The 19,757-nt window shown below is 37.6% G+C and overlaps 1 protein-coding gene across 1 annotated transcript in view; it reads right to left on the bottom strand.

The window, feature by feature from the left end:
- LOC102512074 (ATP-binding cassette sub-family A member 17-like) overlaps positions 1-19,757 on the bottom strand; it is a 108,722-nt gene that overhangs the window by 85,425 nt on the left and 3,540 nt on the right. The window contains 5 exon segments of the mRNA XM_014562744.2: positions 177-216; positions 1,358-1,485; positions 4,169-4,276; positions 4,279-4,444; positions 4,817-6,147. Of these exon segments, the coding sequence (XP_014418230.2) occupies positions 177-216; positions 1,358-1,485; positions 4,169-4,276; positions 4,279-4,444; positions 4,817-4,933 (559 nt within the window). The 5' untranslated portion in view covers positions 4,934-6,147.

Raw genomic sequence — 19,757 nt, 5'->3', positions numbered from 1 at the left:
GCACAGGGAAATATACACAAAATGTTATGATAACTCACAGAGAAAAAAATGTGACAATGAGTGTGTATATGTCCACGAATAACTGAAAAATTGTGCTGAACACTGGAATTTGACACAACATTGTAAAGTGATTATAAATCAATAAAAAATGTTAAAAAAAAAAAAAAAGAATAAATAACTCCTCTGAAAGCAACTGAAGCACAAGTAATACTTAACCTGTGAAAAATAAAGAGAAAACAAATTCAGCCATGAGATCCTGGAACTCAGAAAAGGAACAGAACAAAGCAAGGGTGTGCTTGATGTCAGCTGCAACTGAAGGAAAAGCACCCACCCTGGTAGACGTCTGCTGGGGAGCACACTGCAGCAGTGGTCTTCCCTGCTTGCTGCTGTGACCATCCTAAGAAACAGACAAGGGGCTACTGAGCCCCCATTAGGAAAGGAGCCCTGCAGAACAGTTCTGAGTGCAGCCTCTGAAGCCAGACTACTTGGATCCATGTAGCCATGGTGCTCTGGGCAAGTTACTTAATCTTCTTGTCTCGGTTTCCTCATCAGTCAAATGGGAATGATGTTAATAGTACCTACCCCAGAAGTGCTGTGGAATCAAGTGAGATGGTCCCTGTGGACCTGGCATTAGTAAGTGTTTGAAAAATGTTTTGTCTCTATCTCCCAACATTCCATGCAAGTTCTCACAATTGATCATTAAACAGACTGCACAGCCCAACACAAAAGCTATCCATGAGTGGTTTCCCCGCCCTAAAGCAGAAAGCAAGTATTCCTGTGTTTAAAACACTGCCTTTTCCTTAAACAAACAGATCTGCCATATCTGAAGTCTGTGAGATTAGGAGTAATGACAACTATTCCTTCTGGAAAATGCCTCTGCTCCAGGCTCTGTTCTAAGCATTTTGTAGGCATAAATTCATTTAATCCTCACAATAGTTCTATGAGTTAGGAAGTACTATTAATCCCACCACACTGATGAGGGAACTGAGGCCCAGGAATGTTAGTAACTGTCCAGAGGTCACACAGTTAGGAAGCTGCAGAGCTGGGACTCAAGACTACGGAGTCTGGTACTGGGGCTCGCTTCTATAACCCAGCTGTTGAACATATGCCGTCCTGTACTCTCAGGATAGAGGCTTGCTCCAAAAAAGTCTTCTAAAGAATCTGAAAACTGGAAGGGCTCTCACAGTCCAGGATGAAATCAGGAGGATTCTCTTATCTCCTCTGGAAATAAGATGGCCACCAGGTGACAAAGCTGACATAGAGGAAAGCAGAGGGGCAGCTCCGGTAACAAGACCCCTTAGTGAACTCATGCTCAAGGCTGGGTAGCATAAAACGGTGATGGAAGAGATGCTCTTACCTCGAGTGGCAAGGGCTCTTTGCTGTCACTGAAGCTGTGATTGAAAACAATTCCAGTCAATACGTAGAAAGCTTTGGGATCCTGAATTATGTAATTTTCAGACGAAGGCACTGAAGAATAGCCTAGAACTACAGAGAGAAAAATCCAGTCAGTGAGTGGCTGTTAGGAAGGCAAATGCTGCCCAACTACTCCCTTTCCACCGAAGGAGACGTGGGATTGCCAGCTTCTCAGCTGTGGCAAACATCATTCGTTCACTCCATCATTCTGCAAATGAATGAGTGCATCTTGTATAATATGCACTGAGCTACGCCAAGCAGTGGGAATACAAGTCAAATGGTAACAGTCTAAACCCCTTTGGGGTTCTGAAAATTTGTATTCCAGTTCTTCTTAGCCAGGTAGCACTTAGGGCTACAGTAGATAGAGCTCAATTCTTGCCCATGTCAATGAGAAAATAGCTATTGCTCCATTTCAGCCTTTTCTTCATGGTCATAACAACCAAAAGTGGGAAACAAAATCATAAAGAAATATAGCTGCTCTGACAAGAGACATCGTTTCTACAGTCAACGGCCCTCACATCTGATTGACAATTTAATACAGGATCTGCCTTGAAAATGCTTTTCTCAGAATGCTGAAGGTGTTACTACACAATTTAGCACGCAGTGTTGCTGGGTGTGATGTCTGATTCCTTGTAGGTAACCAGAAGCCTGTAGGACTTCTATTCTTCAATCCGTGGGTTCAGAAATGTCACTAATACATGCCCACGTTTGCTCTTTTTCATTTCTCCTGCTTGTAACTAGTGAAACTTAGCAAGCTGAAAATGCCAGTGCTCTTCCAGAAATCTTTCCTGTGTAGCTTTGTTTCCCCCACCTCAGTTGTCTCCTTTCTTCCTTCTAGAAACCCGAGTAGACCAAGGTGGGACTTCCAGACCTGCCCTTCATGTCTATCCCCTCATCTTTCATATTTTCCATTTCTTTGTCTCTTTGCTTTACATTCTCAGAAACTTCCTTGCCTTTATCTTCCAGATCACCAACTGGACTTCAAACATGTCCATTCTATTATATCCACGAAACTTATTTTGATAATCATTTTTAATTTCCAAGTCCTCTTTCTGTTTCTTTCCATAGGGATCCTTTTTTTTTTTTTTTGGATTGGCAACATTTTCTCAAATGTCTCTGAAAATACTAATGGGAATTCATTAACTAGATTAAAAAGCAACAGGCATGCACATGGTAAGAATTCGAATGATTCTAAAGGTTAAATGGTGAAGAGTCACTCACCTACCATCCGCCCTCCAGTTACCTCATCATGACACAATCTCTGTAAGCCAATTTCTTTTGAATGTTAAAAAAAAAAAACCAAAACTATGACTTATGCTTCTGACCATGATGGAATAATAGAGATTGAATTTACCCTCCTACATAAATAATGAGAAAACTGGACAGGGAAAAAAGAATCAAGTTTTTCAGACAATGGACAGTAAGCAGCAAAGCATTAGGATTCCTGAGAATCCTAAGAGGGAAACAAACAAGGCAGCCACTAAGATTGCTGTAGTTTTCTGTCTGGAGGCACATTTCATACCACAGAACAGGGAGGGGAAACCCAAGTGGAACACAGCTACGTGGCTGAGTTGACAGAGATTGGAGTTCGAAGAGTCTGAAACGGCTGAGAGTTGCAGGGCCGAGTTCCCAAGTGAAGCAGGCTACGCAGGGAAACAAACCTAGAAGTCCGCACAGAGGATGCCTTCAGTGAGCACGAAAACATGCCCTGCTGGGCAAACAGGAGAGTCTGAGCTAAGAGGGGCCCAGAGCCCACAGAAGACCAGGAGGCATTTGAGATCTGACCTGTCCACACAGACAGTTCCTGGTGATCACTTGAGGCATTCAGAAGAGTCACACCTTAGTAATGAGATCAACTATCTCTAGAGAAAAAGCTTTTCTACACCTTCCCCCACAAAAACTGGTGAAAAACAATGGAGGCGAAGCCTAGCAGGGAAGGGCAGACACACACAGAAAGTAATGACTGGCGATGTAATTAAATATTTATCAAAATGCTATGAACATATCCAGCAGGGTTCTGTGAGAGAGAAAAAGACAGAGGTGAGAAACCTAAAATCTACATTCCTAAGTGCCACTTTAGCAGAAACCTCAATGATAAGAAGGAGCAACCCACAGAAGAGCTGGGGTCAAAGCATTCTGTCAGAAGGGAGGAAAGGCTCACAGATTCCAGGAACAGAAAGGTGGCAACTCCACCAGGGTGTGGGAGCAGAAGGAAGAGAGGACGCAGGAAGACTGGGGAAAGGTCTGGTTGACCCTAGTGCAATGCAGAGTCACCTAAGGGGCTTAAGCAGGAGACTGGCTAGATGTTACCAATCTTTTAAAGATCTTTCTGGCTCCACATAGAGACTGGATGAGAATGGGACAAGAAAAGGAAGAAAGGGACCAGTTAGAAGGCTAATGCAGAATCTGAATATGTCCTGTTTTTTATTAGTCAGAGACATATTATAATTGCAAATCATGGCTTCTGGTTAATATGAGATAACCAGTGTCATTCCAGTGAGTTAAAGACAAATACTGAACATTTTAATCAGCCTTGAAGCCTTGTGACACAAATGCACAAGTCTCTAGAGTGTTGTTTGAAATAATAAAAATACCTTGTGGACTGCTTTCCCCCAGCTACCACCTCTGCAGACTTTTTAGAGTTCGGAGTCCCCAGATTTGGAACCACTACTGTAAGAACTCACAGGAAAAAAAACCTTTAAACTATACTTCATAAAAATGCCCTCCCTGTCCTTAACCCATTGCTATGTCTAACCTTCAAACTCAACATCAAAGGTTTTTTCCACCATTTCAGCGATATTCTTCAAAGTTTCACTTTTGGAAAGAATATAAACTAGTTGAAATCTATTTCTCAGAGGAAACTGAAGAATTCTGGCAGTGAAGTGATATCAATTGCGTTGTGGTCAACAGGAAGTCTTTTTCTTGGCAAACTGTCAAAACGAAGGTACATTACAATTGTAGAAAACAGCAATGGCGTCAAGACTTCAAGGACTGTTATCAGAGTCTTTCTTTTTTAAAATAAAAACAAAAGCTGTATCTTAGAACGCAAGTGTAAGTCGCTACATGGTGAATGTCCTTCCATTAAGAACGCTTTCATTTCTTCTGGCATCCCTGGACAACACATGAGAAAGAAAAAAAATACAATGAGAATTATCTAGAAACATCTCCTTTTATCTTTTCTATAACACCAGTGGCTAGGTATCAGCCACTATGATGCTATCTTCAATAATTAAGGCTAACAGAATTCCTATGGAAACATGGCTCATTTTTGCAGAAAAGGGCACCTTGTTACAAGTCAAGTTCTTATTTTTTTCTTTACTCCACTATTAGAAAACCAACTTAACTAAAGCATTCACTTCCTCCCAAGGAGACTCACATATTCCCCACAGATAGCCATACCCACCTTTAAAATGAAATTCTTCCAGAGAATAAGTTTTAAATTCCTGAACATTGTCATTCTTCTAGCTGAAGAGGAGGGATCACCACTGGTTGGGGAAAAAATGGGGGAAATGTTATGCATAACATAAAAATGTTGAGTTACTCTCTCATCCTTGAAAACTTTCTTCTCTTAGGCTTTCAGAACACCATCCTGGATTACTTTTCCTCCTCCCTTCCGAGCAGTTCCTTTTTGGCTCACTCCTCCTCCTCTCCCCACCCTCTAAATGTTAAACTGCACTAGGGCTCCATCTGCGGGCTCTTCTCTTTTCCAGCAGTACTCACCCTGTATGTGCTCTCACTCAGTCTCTTGGGTTTAAATCTTTCTACATGACAACTTCTAAATTTATATCTCCAGCCTTGACCTCACCTCTAACTCTAGACCCAAATGACCATTTGCCTGCTGTCATCTCCACTCACCCTGTCCAAACTGGGCTATTCATATTTCTCCTAAAACAGATCATCCTACAGTCTTCCTCACCTCAATTATCAATTCCATTCTTTGAGTTATTCAGGGTTACTCTTGATTCCTCTCTCTCTTTCACATCCTACATCCAGTTTGTTAGCAAATCCTGTTGGCTCTATTTGTGAAATATACCCAGAATTCAATCCCTTTTCACTACCCCTACTCTTATCTTCCGGTCCAACACAGCCTCATCTCATTGCCTGGATTTCTGCAATGGCCCCTACAGTGGTATCAGTGTGCCTGCTCCTGCCACACGGTGATCCATTTTCCCTGCAGTAGGTCACACCCACTCCCTTGCTGACAACTCTATAATGGCTCCCATCTCACCCCAGAAAGAGCCTAGCCTTTACAATGATCTACAAAGCTCTATGGAATACAGCCCGTTAGTGCTTTCTCATCTCGTCTCCTGCTTCACTTCCCCTCCCTGTCCCTGCTCCTGAGTCATAGTCCTAGAACAGATAAAATACACTTCTGCCTCAAACCTTTGCACTTGCTGCCCAGCGCACACTTCCCTCACATCTGGACATGGCTACCTCTCCTACTTCTTTCAGATCTTTATTTAAAAGTCACTTTCTCAATGAGACCTTTCTTGATCACCCTATATAAAATTTCAAAAACACTAAACACTTTGTATCAATCTTCCCTATTAGTTTTTCTCTTAGCACTTTTAAACTATTTAACATGGTATTTATTTACTTATCTGAGTTAATCTGATTCCCCTAATAGAATTTGTATGCTCCCTGAAGGCAGGGATTTTTCGGCCTTTTTTTTTCCCACCATTGAATTCCCAGACACAACAGCAGGGCCAGCACGTGGTAGTCATTCAGCAAATACTGAAAGAAGAAAGAAATTAATTAAAGGGTATGCAGTTTTGCAGGGACATGGTTGGAACAGACATGACTGTGAGGAAAGAAAAGTACTTTGGATAGCACCAATTTCCTCCTCTTTTCACTCTTTGTTTCCCAAGTGTAGGATATGCTTTAATTTTTAGATACTACTACAATGAGATTTTCATTTCCAGAAAAACATTTTTCCATTGAGAAAAAAAAATGTACATTTTCCTCCAGTTAAAGTATCTCTGACACTGCACATTAGAAATCAAAGAAACAGCATTGTGAATATATGAAGTATCACTGAATTGTATAATTTCAAAAGGCTAATAGTATGTTATGTGAATTTCCCCTCAATGAACAAAAATAGTGAATGCAATGATACATTTACCTAGCCAGCTATTGCTCCAATAATCTTATATGATAAACACCACCACACCAGAACTCATTGGCCTACAACTTCAGGCATTTGTTTCCAGCTTATGGGTCTGCTAAAAAGTCTGGCTGTGCTGGCCTCCTGGGATGGGCTGGACTTGTCTTCAGATTTGGTTTGGACTGAATTGTGTCCCTCCAAATTCATATGTTGAAGTCCTAACCCCCAGCACCCCAGAATGTGACTGCATTTGGATTTAGGGCCTTTAAAGAGGTGATTCGGTTAAAATGAGGTAGTTAGGGTGGGCCCTCTTCCAGTCTGACTGGTGTTCTTAAAAGAGGAGGAAATCTAGACACACAAGGAGGCACCAGGGATGCATGGCACAGGAAAGACCATGTGAGGACACAGCAAGAAGACAGCCACCTGCAAGCCTAGGAGAAAGGTCTCAGAAGAAACCAATCTGGTGACACCTTAACCTTAGCCTTCTAGCCTCCAGAACTGTGAGAAAATAAATGTCTGTTCTTTAAGCCACCTGGTCCGTGTTATTTAGTTATGGCAGCTCTAGTAAACTAATACAGCCCTGTTCTATGTGTCTCCTCACCCTCCTCAGACCAGCCACCAGCTGGAACACGTTGTTGTAACAGCAAGAGACCAAGCCAAATCTCACAGATTTGCTGAATGAAGCCTTCTCACACAACACCTGCTAAGCATTCTGCTGGCCAGGGCAAACCCCACAGCCAAGCCCAGTATCAGCACAACAGGGAAAGAAGCTCTGACCACTCCAGTGAGAGGCACTGCAACATCACATGGCAAAGGGCACCGATGTAAAATTTAACACAAGGAAAGCGTGAAGAATTGGGAACAATATACATCTACCAAAACATTCGGCATTCAATCCTTTAAAAGTTGGTGTTAGAATTTGCCAAACTTGACCCTCACCATGTAGATGAGGAAGTATTTTGGCTCATTACTGGTCCAACACAGATAAAAAGTAACAGCCAGAGAAAATGAGAATACAAGGTTTTCTACAACCACAGTTATGGTTCAATGGAATGGGACAGGGAAAAACATAAAGAGCAGGTGAAGATTTTCATACCAAGTGTCTTTTTAAATTTGTGATAATGCAGGTAGACTATTTTTTTTAAAAGAAGGTTTATTTAGATGCTTGTAATGTTCAACAACTAGCAATTATGCACTGAAGTAATTATGCACTGAAATTTTGTCTGAACAAAATGCTCTCATAAAAAGATCGATCACGATGGAGCTCATCTTTGTAGAAAATAAGCCTAGTAAGGGAAAGTAATACATACAGAGGAAAACATTGTAGGACAAGCAGAAAGTGAGAGTCAAAAGAGATGCACTTAACGATAAACAAACTGACAAATGAAATAGAATAGAAGTCCAGAAAAGCCTCACAGGTATATAGTCACTTGATTTATAACAAAGGTGACACTATAGAACACAGGGAAACAGGGCCTTTTCAATAAACGGCCGAGAGTCAACTGGCTATCCACGTGGAAAACAACGTATACTGACCCCTGCCTCCACTATACACAAAACAGCAATTTCAGATGAAATACAGATCTAAATGTGAACGGTAAGGTAATGCAGCTTTTAGGGGGAAAAAAGGAAAACATATTAATTATCTTGAAGTAGACAAAAGATTTCTTAAACTTGACTCCAAACCACTAAATATAAAGAAAAAATGTTAAATGCAATTATATCAAAATTAAGAATTTCTGTTCCACAAAAGACACCAAGAAGGGAGAAAATGCAATACCGAATAAGCAAAGATATCTAGCATACACACATCTAACAAATGACTCGTATATAGAATATCTAAAGATCCCTACAAGTCACTAAGAAAAGACATCCCAATAGAAAAATAGGCAAGAGATTTGAATAGATGAGTTCCAGAAGAGATTATCGCTTCTCAGCCTTTTGGCTGAGATCAAGCGAGTTCCAAAAGAGAATACTAAATGGCTCACAAACATGAAAAAAATGCTCAACCCATCTGGTCATCAGAGAAACGCATCTTAACACCACATTGCTGACACTGAAATGGAGGTTTCTGCATGGAAAGTTTACTGGAGAGCACTCTTGAAATCAGTGCTTTTGGAGAGGAAAGGAAGCAGGCCTGGGCAGGGAGAAGCTGGGCTGCAATGTAGTCAGAATAGAGGCCTCAGTCATTTCTGCAGGATCACAACAATACAACAGAACACAAACTATGAATCATCAGCCTCAAGCTCAGTTAGAGGACAGGATTCAAAAAGGTCCCAGATCAGTAGGAAGGGGATTAGGGAAAGTCTGTTTATGCTATATTTGGGAAAACTTGACTAACATAGAAAAAGAAAAAAATAGGCTCAAAATAAGCAACGCAGCAACTATTCAGAATTTCCACAAGAACATATTGCCATATTGCATGTTGTATACTGACCCAGCAACCCCACTTCTAGGACTCTACTCTGCAGACATACTCGCACAAGTATGAAATGACATACATACAAGATTCTGAATTGCAGCAATGTTCATAACAGTAAAGAACTATACACTAGCCCAATGTCCATCAATAGGGGATTAGTTACATTAACTATTGTTTATCTAAACAATGAAGTAATATGCAATTTTAAAAAAAAAAGGAAGAGCTCTATTTACTAGCAGAAATCTGAGATCTGCAAGATATACATGAAAAAATATCTTTTTCTTATTTATATTTATTAAATATAATTTATCTTTCCAATGTTCTCTTTTTGCAAATATATTTGAATACACACATCCTCTTTATGTAAATGGTAGCAAACTATATAATTGTTCTGTACCTTCTGTTTTTCACTTAAAATAAATGAGAAAATATGTGAGAAAAAGAATAGACAAAATAAAGATAATTATAGTGAGAAAAGATAAAAAGATATTCAAGATGCAGGTAATTAATATCCCTGAAGTAGAGAATGGTGTGTTAGTCTTCTTGGCCTGCCATAATAACCACAGACTGGGTGGCTTAAACAACAGAAATTAATTTTCTCACAGTTCTGGGGGCTGGAAGTCTGAGATCAGGGTGCCAGTATAGCGAGGTCCCCATTAAGAGCTTTCTTCTTGGCTTACAGATGGCCACCTTCTCACCGAGTCCTCACATGATGGAGAGAGAGAGAGACTTCCCTCTCTTTTCCTCTTCTTATAGGACCACAGTCCTATCAGATTAGGGCGCTACTCTTATGATCTCATTTAATCTCAGTTACCTAAAGACTCTGTCCCCAGATGAGTCACACTGGGGTTAGGGCTTCAACGTACGAATTTTAGGAGGACACAACTCAATTCATAGCAAATGGCTTAATTAGAACAGAAATATATATACATTTAAATATATGTTTGCAGAGAAAAAATGTGACAATGAATATATATATGTTCATGTATAACTGAAAAATTGTGCTCTACACCAGAATTTGACACAACATTGTAAAATGATTATAAATCAATAAAATAAGTTTAAAAAATGTTTGTATTAGAAGAAAACATACCTCAAATGAAGGAAAGACTGAATCTGAAAGAAATTTTTTTTAAAGATCCTCATGTTCTGATGAAAACCTAAATAGAACTGTAAAAACAGACACCATCCTGGTGAATCACTGAACTTCAAGGATAAAGAAAGGTTCTTACAAGCATCCAGACAAAAACAAAACAAAACAAAACCCCAAATCACTGACCAGAAGGGAGAAAATCAGGCCAGCCTCCCTCAGTCCTCTCCCCAGAGACCATCAGTGGACAGTATAGGAAGATTCTCAGAGGATGGAGGCAAAGTGCACAACCCTAGGATGTTATAATCAGCCAAGTAAATAGGCAGACATTTTCAAGTATGCAAACATCTATGGACCCATTAACATCCTTGGAAAAAAATTGAGGCTGTAAAGTAAGTCAGACAGAGAAAGAAAAATATCATATAATATCACTAATATGTGGAATCTTAAAAAAAATACACATTTTATTTACAAACCAGAAATAGACTTGCATACATAGAAAACAAACTATGGTTACCAATGGAGAAAGGGTTGGGGGGAGGATAAATTAGGAGTTTGGGATTAACAGATACACATTACTATATATAAAATAGATAACAAGGGGTATAGGACAGGGAACTATATTCAATTTCTTGTAATAAGTTATAATGGAAAAGAATCTGAAAATATATATATGTATATGTATAACTGAATTGCTTTGCTGTACACCTGAAACTAACATTGTAAATCAATGACACTTCAATAAATAATAAAATTTTTTTTCAAAAAAGCACACAACCCTAGAATGTTATCATCAGCCAAGTTGACAGGCAGACATTTTCAAGCATGCAAACATCTATGGACCCATAACACCCTTGGAAAAAAATTGAGGATGAAATGCAATCAGTGATCAAATTATTCCAAATAACTCAGAAATGAGGCATCTTTCATAACAAAGTACTTGTAGTGGCACTGAATCTCAAACTTGATGTGTCCACAAAGGCACTCTTGATTTTATTCTCTCTGCCTTTTCTACTATCCATCTCAGTAAACAGTAAGTCTATACCAGTTGCTTAAGCCAAAAGCTATGTTTAAACCTTGATCTCTTTCATCTCTCGTATCAAATCCATCAGTAAGTCCTATGATTCTGTCTCTGAAAGCTATCTCAAAGACATCCACTTCTTTCCTTATGCTTCAGTTACAAGTATCAGAAGTCCAACTCAATCAAGCTTAAGCCTACCCCCAGAAAAGGATTCATCACTCACATAACTGGAAGTCCAAAGTGGAATAAGCTACAGAACATAGATGAACCCAAGTGTTCAAATAATGTAATCAGGGTTTGTGGCTCTCTCAACCCTACTTTCTTTTGTGTCTCTTATTGTCAGGCAGTCTCTAAACACTTGGGGGCCAAGATAGCCCCCGTGAACTCTAGGCTTATATACAAATCCTAGAGTAAAGAGTGCCTCCTTTCTGGTAGCTCCCAAGAGGACTCTGATTGCCTTAGCTTGGGTCCCAGCAGAATGGCAGGCGGAAGGAAGGTAAAGAAAATGGGGGAAAAGAGGTCAGCACTTCCTGAACCATATGGAATGATTAACCCCTCACACACACAAAGAAAGTTTCTATTACCAGCAGAAAAGGGGTAGGCAGAAGCATACCTTTGCTGCCCAGAGAAAAGAAATCCTTTCTGTATATAAAATTTCCAAACTTCTCTGCCTAATATAATAAACCACCTAAGCACAACATAAAACACACTTGCTCCCCCCCAAAAAAAAGATCTGCTAGGTTTTATGCGTTTCTGCATCTAGGATCAAGACTGAGTTGTCTAGGTAATGTGCATTCCTCTGGCCCCAGTCTACATGTGGCTTCCCAGGGTCTGGCAATTTGGGCTAAAAGATGAGAATATGACCACCCAAGTCACAACATACACTGGAAGAAGGAAAGCTGGCTGTATCTGCCACCCTTCACGGCCTTTTGCAAGTAGAGATAGGAGACAGTTCCCCTTCTGAGCAGCTGCAGCACGTTAGTAGCCCACTTCCTACTGGTGTGACTTTGGGAAGTACCAAGAGATTACCTTAGGGGTTGAGCAATAACAGAACTCTGCTTATTAAATATTCCCCCCTGCCCCAGGAATAAAACTCCAGTGAAATATTAGTCAGCTGTCTGTCAATTTACATTATGTTGGCTCCTTAACTGGGAACTAAAACCAGATACTCTGTCAACCACAGGACGGCAGCTATGGAGTTCTGTCTCTTACCAGATAAGGTCTCTCAAATCTCGGTTTATTGACTTGGTCTCTGACTCCCAAACAAAGGACTAAGAAACTGATGTGGTTCACTGAAGTTACTTTAGTGAACTTCTTGTTGAAAATACTTTCTAGATGAAAATTCATCATTGTTGATAGAATTCTAACTTAAAAGTGTACATTCAAATCATCTTTGGGATCAAAAGTCCACCATATTAAAAGGGGGTCAATAGAAGTGAGACAAAAAAGTTTATATGCATCCATGAACTAGTCATGAAAATAGAATTGTGTCAACCATAAAGAAAATGTCAAATTCTAAAAAGCTGAATAATATTGACCATATTCCTAGATCAAACTGCATTGAAAGTAAATATTAACAAAACAAAACACTAATAAGAGGGGAAAAGCCCTTGAAAATTAAAAACTCTCTTCTAAACCACAAAATACTACATAGATCAAGAGAATGAGAGGCCACAGGCCACAGACTGGGAGAAAACATTTGCAGAAGACATGTGATGAAGGACTGTTATCCAAAATACACAAAGGACTCATACAACTCGACAGTAAGAAAATGAACAACCCAATTTAAAAAAGCGAAAAAAATTTTAATGAACAAAAGACTCAAACTAAGGACATGACAAGTAAGTACATGAAAAGATGCATCACTCATCATTAGGGAACTACAAGTTAAAACAACACTGAGATATTACTACACCTCTATTAGAATGGCCAAAATCCCAAATACTGACAATATCAAATGCCAGCAAGGATGTGGAGCAACAGGAAGTCTCATTCATTGCTGGTAGGAATGCAAAATGTAAGAGCTACTTTCGAAGACAGTTTGGCAGTTTCTTTAAAAAAAAAAAAAAAGTAAACATATTCTTACCATATGATGCAGCAAGTGTGCTCCTTGGTATTTACCCAAATGAGATGAAAAATTATGTCCCTACAAAAATCTTCACACAGATGTTTATAACAGTTTTATTCATAATTGCCCCAAACTTGGAAGCAACCAAGACTTCCTTCAGAAGGTGAATGGAAAACAAACTATGGTACATCTAGACAGTAAAATATAATTCAGTGCTAAAAAAAAATAAGCTATCAAGCCATGAAAGACGTGGAGGAAACTTAAATTAAATGCACATTACTAAGTGAAATAAGCCAATCTGAAAAGCCTATATACTGTGTGATTCCAACAATATGACAATCTGGAAAAGGCAAAACTATGGAGACGGTGAAAGGATCGGTGTTTCCCAGAGGTTGTTGGGGAGGGAAGAATGAATAGGTAGAGCACAGAGGATTTTTAGAGCAGTAAAACTATTGAGTATGATACTATAGTGGTGGATACATGATATTATATATTTGTCAATGCCCATGGAATGTACAACACCAAGAGTGAACCTTATTGTGAACTATAGATTTTGAGGAATAACAATGTTGATGATGGAAGAGGCTGTTCATATAAGGAAGCAAGGGCTATTGGGGAAATCTCTTTACCTTCTTCTCAATTTTGCTGTGAAACTCTAAAAAATAAAGTCTGTTAAGAAAAACCATATTGACACAAAAATGTATCAATAGGAAAATTCATAATCCTAAACCCCTTCACTACTAAATTAGAAATTTTAAAAATCCATGTAAATTAAAAATCAATTAATTAGAAATGTGTGTAATTTTTTATTACACAGACTATAACTGAAACTGGTTCAAGGAACTAGCTCTGTGCAGTTACACAGCTGTAAGAGTTTCTTATAGGTCATTAACATCTTTATCACCCACTGTTAGGAATATTAAGGATGTGAATGATGCTTTAGCTTAATGATAGTGCTGTTGATGACAGGAAAGAAAGGTGGTCTCTCTTAAGCAAAATCTAGATATAATCAAATGCTCAGTTTATGTACTTATAAGTTCAAAGATATTTTTAAAATACCATTGTTGAGATTATGGCAAGAAAAGGATCATTGCTATAGTACACAGGACTATCTCTAGTCTCCAATAACCCTTTTTCACTAAAGCAATTGTTTCTGTAATGTGTTTTCTCAAGTCTAAATTTCTTGGAAATAAAGATCCAGTAGCACGTGGAGTCAACACAAAAAGGGAGTCAAAATACTGACACATTGAGAATAAAAAAAAAGAAAACACTTATCCTCCTAAACTATTCCAAGAAATTGCAGAGGAAGGAACACTTCAGAATTCATTCTACAAGGCAAGCATCACCCTGAGACCAAACCCAGACAAAGATATCACAAAAAAAGAAAACTATAGGCCAATATCACTGATGAATATAGATGCAAAAATTCTCAACAAAATATTAGCAAACCAAATTCAACAGCACATTAAACACCATGATCAAATAGGATTTATACCAAGGATGCAAAGATAGCTCAATATCCACAAAACAACATGATACACATTAACAAACTGAAAAATAAAAATTACATGATTACCCCAGTAGATGCAGACAAAACTTTTGACAATATTTAACATCCATTTGTGATTAAAACTCTCCATAAAGTGGCTATAGAAGGAACACTCCTCAACATAATAAGGCCATATATGATAAGCCCACAGCTAACATCATATTCAATGGTGAAAAGCTGAAAGCATTTCCTCTAAGATCAGTAATAAGACAAGGATGCCCACTCTCGCCACTTTCACTCAACATAGTATTGGGAGTCCTATCCACAGCAATCAGGCAAGAAAAAGAAAAAAAAAAAAAAAAAGAATCCAGATTGGAAAGGTAGAAGTAAAACTGTCACTGTCTACATACGAGATGATACTGTGCATAGAAAATCCTCAAGATGCCACCAAAAAGCTACTAGAACTCATCAATGAATTTGGTAAAGTTGCAGGACAAAAAATTAATATACAGAAATCTGTTGCATTTCTATACACTAACAACAAACTATCAGAGAAATTAAGAAAACAATACCATTTAACATCGCATCAAAAAGAATTCAATACCAAGGAGTAAATCTAACTAAGGAGGTAAAAGACCTGTACTCAGAAAACTATAAGACCCTGATGAAAGAAATTGAAGATGACACAAATATAGAAAGATAAACCATGTTCATGATTTGAATAATTTATTATTGTTAAAATGACCATGCTACCCAAGGCAACCTACAGATTCAATGCAATCGCTATCAAAATACTAATGGCATTTTTCACAGAGCTGGAACAAATAATTCTAAAATTTGTAATGGAGACACAAAAGACCCAGAATAGCCAAAGCAATCCTGAGAAAGAAAAACAGAGCTGGAGGTATCATGGTCCCTGACCTCAGACTATACTACAAAGCTAAAGTAATCAAAACAGCATGGTGCTGGCACAAAAACAGATACATTAATCAATGGAACAGAACAGAGTACCCAGAAATAAACACATGCACTTATGGTCAATTAACCTATGACAAAGGAAGCAAGAATATGCGATAGAAAAAAGACAGTCTCTTTAGTAAGGTGCTGAGAAAACCGGACAGCTACATGTAAAAGAATGAGATTGGAACATTTTCTCACACCAGATACAAAAATAAACTCAAAATAGATTAAAGACCTAAATGTAAGACCAGAAACCATAAAACTCCTAGAAGAAAACATAGGTAGAACACTCTTTGACATAAATTGTAGCAATAATTTTTTGGCTCTGTCTCTTAATGGGAAACAAAAACGAAAATAAACAAATGGGACCTAATTAAACTTAAAACCTTTTGCACAGCAAAGGAAATCATAGACAAAACAAAAAGACAACCGAGTGGGAGAAAATATTTGCAAATGCCATGACTGATAATGGGTTAATATCCAAAATATAAAAACAGCTCATACAACTCAATATCAAAAGAACAAACAGGCCGATTAAAAAATGGACAGAAGACCTGAATAAACATTTTTCCAAAGAAGATACACAGACTAGAATGCCAGCTGCAACATTATTTTCTAACATTGTTCTGGAAATGCTAACTCAGAGTCAGGCTGTTCCCCACATACTATGGGCATCTGGCCAGGGGAATAAGAGTAGGGGCTGAGATCCCGCCTGTGCTCTATTCACTTCACCCTACTACAAGGCTGGGTAAACTGGCAGAGTGACTTGTGTTAACTGGCCCACTCAGAGGGGTACCTTAATCTAATTGGTCTGCACAGCCCGGATGCCTTTAATTAACTGGTCCACAGAGAGGAAGTGCCTTTATAAGTGACGGGTGTCACCTTTTGGCAATTCCTCGGCAGGCACAGTATGCTGTAAGAGCTCTTGGTGGCCTTGTGCTACTAGAATGACAGAATGAATCAAGAGGCATAAACATAGGTGAAGAGGGGACTAATTTATGATTATTTGCATATTAAAAAATTGTACACACAGAAAAACCAAAAGAACAACTGAAAAACCATAAGAAACAATGAATGTTAAAGTAAGGTAGCCGATTACAAAATCAGTATTTAAAAAAATCAATAGCTCTCCTATAAACAAACCAGCTCAAAAACATTTGAGAAAGATCACGTTCACAATAGGAACACCAGAAGAAAATGAGGGAATAAATACAACGAGAAATATGCCTATATTGAAGAAAACTTGTATAAAGAAAACTGAAACTTTTATCAAGAGACAATAAAATGAGGCTTGAGTAAATGGAGGGACATATCTTGTCCTTCCATAGGAAGAGCCAATATTGTTAAGATACTAATTCTCCTAAATAAATCCACAAATTTTGTATAACCCTAAAAAAGATTTCAAAAAGATTTTTTAAGTGATTCTGAACTCCGTATGAAGGATAAAAGCTTGAGATTAACCAGAAAAATTCTGTAAGAGACAGATAATCACCAGAGACTAACCAAATACTAAAATATTTTGTTATACAACTTCTTAAATTAAAATAATGTTGTACTAGAATAGTAACAGACAGGTCATAAAAAAGAAGAGTCATATATACACTCAAGGATATATGGGAATTTAGTATGTGATAAAGAGAACATTTCAAATAAGCTGAAGAAATATTATCAAAATAGTACTGATGTCTATTTGTTCAACAACTTAGATGAAACAAATTCCTTAAAAGTCACAAACTACCAAAACTCAGTCAAGAATAAATAAGTAACCTAAAGAGTTTTTAAGTCTAGCTTTTACAGAACTTTTATATGAAACTTTTACTGTGGTACAGCCATTTTGATGACAACCAATGTTACGCAATGTGATCTAAGCACTTCCTATGCTGTCAAAAGATAAAATAAGAAGTGAAATCTCCATTCCCACACAAATTTGTAGAATATCTATCTTCAAAGCTCAAACTACAATTCCAGCAGCGTTTTTTCAGACCTCAATGTAAATGCAAAAGAAATTTTCATATTTCAAAATCCATTTAACTGTGCAATTGAGGAGCTTCCACCTAACCTTCAATTGGATGTGATTAATCTGTAATGTAATGACAAGTTTAAAGGCAAATATCAAGAGAAGACTCTAATAGAATTCTATCAATGCTTTTCAAGTCATGAATGCTCTCAATTAAAATATGTTCATGATGAAATACACAAAATCTCATCACAGATTAACATTAACAGATGAACATTTACAATCAATTTTGATGATAGGGAACTCTATCTTTGAACACAACTATGCAATATGTTATCCCATAAAAAAGAGCTCCATTTTTCTCATCAATAGATAAATGTTACCAAAAAAAAATGTATTCAATTATTATATTGAATTTCACTAATAAAAACTTTGTGGGGACTTGTTTTGTCTCTTATGTAGTAAGTATCTATATGATACCCTAAATTTTGCCTCTTGGCATTTATAAAGCCAAAAAATTTGCTATCTCACCCTTTACAAAAAAAAAAGTTTGCCAAATTCTGGGCTAAAAGATCAAAGATACACACACAGATCAATAAAACAGAAAAGAGAGTCGAAAAATTGGTCAATTTTTGACAAAGGAACAATTCAATGGAAAAAGAGTAGTCTTTTTAACAAGCAATGGAACAGTTGGAATCCATGGATGGGAAAAAATAAGCCCACTTTGATCTATACCTCAATCCATTATACAAAATTAATTCAAAATAGAGCACAAACCTAAATGCAAAACTTAAAACTATAAAGCTTATAGAAAAAAAAACAGGAGAATATCTTTGTGACCTCAGATTAAGCAAAAATTTCCTAGCTATGACACCAAAATCATAAAAGAAAAATTGATAAATTGGACTTCATCAAAATTAAAAACGTTTTCTCTGCAAAAGACTGTTAATAGAATGAAAAGACAAACCACACACTGAGAGAATTTGCAAACTCCTTATCTGACAAAGGAGTTATATCCAGAATATATAAAACTCTCAAAACTCAGAAAACAAAACAATCCAATTTTTTTAATGGGAAAAAAATTTGAAGATACTTCACCTGAAAAAAGATTATATGTATAGCAAATAAGCCCATGAAAAGATGCTCACCATCATCAGTCATTAGGGAAATGCAAATTTAAACCACAATAAAATAGTACATAGCTACCAGAATGACAAAATTTGGGGGGTTTTTGAGTGCTGGCAAAGTTACAGAGCAACTGGAACTCTTACATCGTGCCAGTGACAATGCAAAATGGTACAGCCACTTGGAAAAATATTTCGGCACTTTCTTACAGTGTCTTATAAAGCTAAACATACACTTCCATACAATCCAACAATCCCATGCCTAAATTTTCACCCAAGATAAATGCAAATCTTTATTTTCAAATGTAAAAATTTTGTTTTTACATAAGAACCTGTACACAAATGATTATAGAAGGCTTTACTTACCATCTCCTCAAAATGGGAAACTGGTCTAAGTGCCAGACACTTTTCTAAGCATTTATATGTTTTGATAACACTGAATCCCCACAACAATCCTATGAAGTGGGTACTATACGATCTCCATTTTACACAAGGAAACCAAGGCGCAGAAAGTTAAGACATTAAGATCTGGGATTCAATTCAAGGCTGTATGGCCAGAGTCCATAACTGGTTTCAACCACTATAATACAATGCCTCTCAGTCACTGAATGAAGGAATATGTGTACAGCCCTTGGTCTATAAGGCATTCCCCAATTATAATGTATTCTAGTGGAAACAACTGGGGAAGCCCTATTCTAAAATTCTGTATTGAATGCGTATACAAAAAAAAAATCCATATATAGGCATATATAGATATAGATAGAAAGGTAGTATTTGTGCCCCTCAAAAGAAATAGGAACTAAAATCTTGGTTTCATTTAAAAATGCATATATGTATATTACTATACATGTCAGCCAACCATTGTAATAAAAACCTATATGTAATGTAGGCTTAATGCCTTTTTTAAAGCAGTAAGATTTGTTTATGATTGTCACCATCCACTTTAACATTTGTCATCAATCTAGAGAAATGTCTGAGCCATTTTAACCTCAAGAAGAATACCATGTAATTTCTAGGCATATATTCATGGTATATGAATGTGAGTAATTTATGTACCGGAGAGTATTAAAGAGCCCAGGAAACTGGTTAGCTCTACAATGTACTTTGAA

Source organism: Camelus ferus, chromosome 18, assembly GCF_009834535.1.
Source record: "Camelus ferus isolate YT-003-E chromosome 18, BCGSAC_Cfer_1.0, whole genome shotgun sequence".
Lineage (NCBI taxonomy): Eukaryota > Metazoa > Chordata > Mammalia > Artiodactyla > Camelidae > Camelus > Camelus ferus.
Note: the sequence above shows the minus strand (reverse complement) of the source record. Positions and strands in the feature narration are given on the sequence as shown.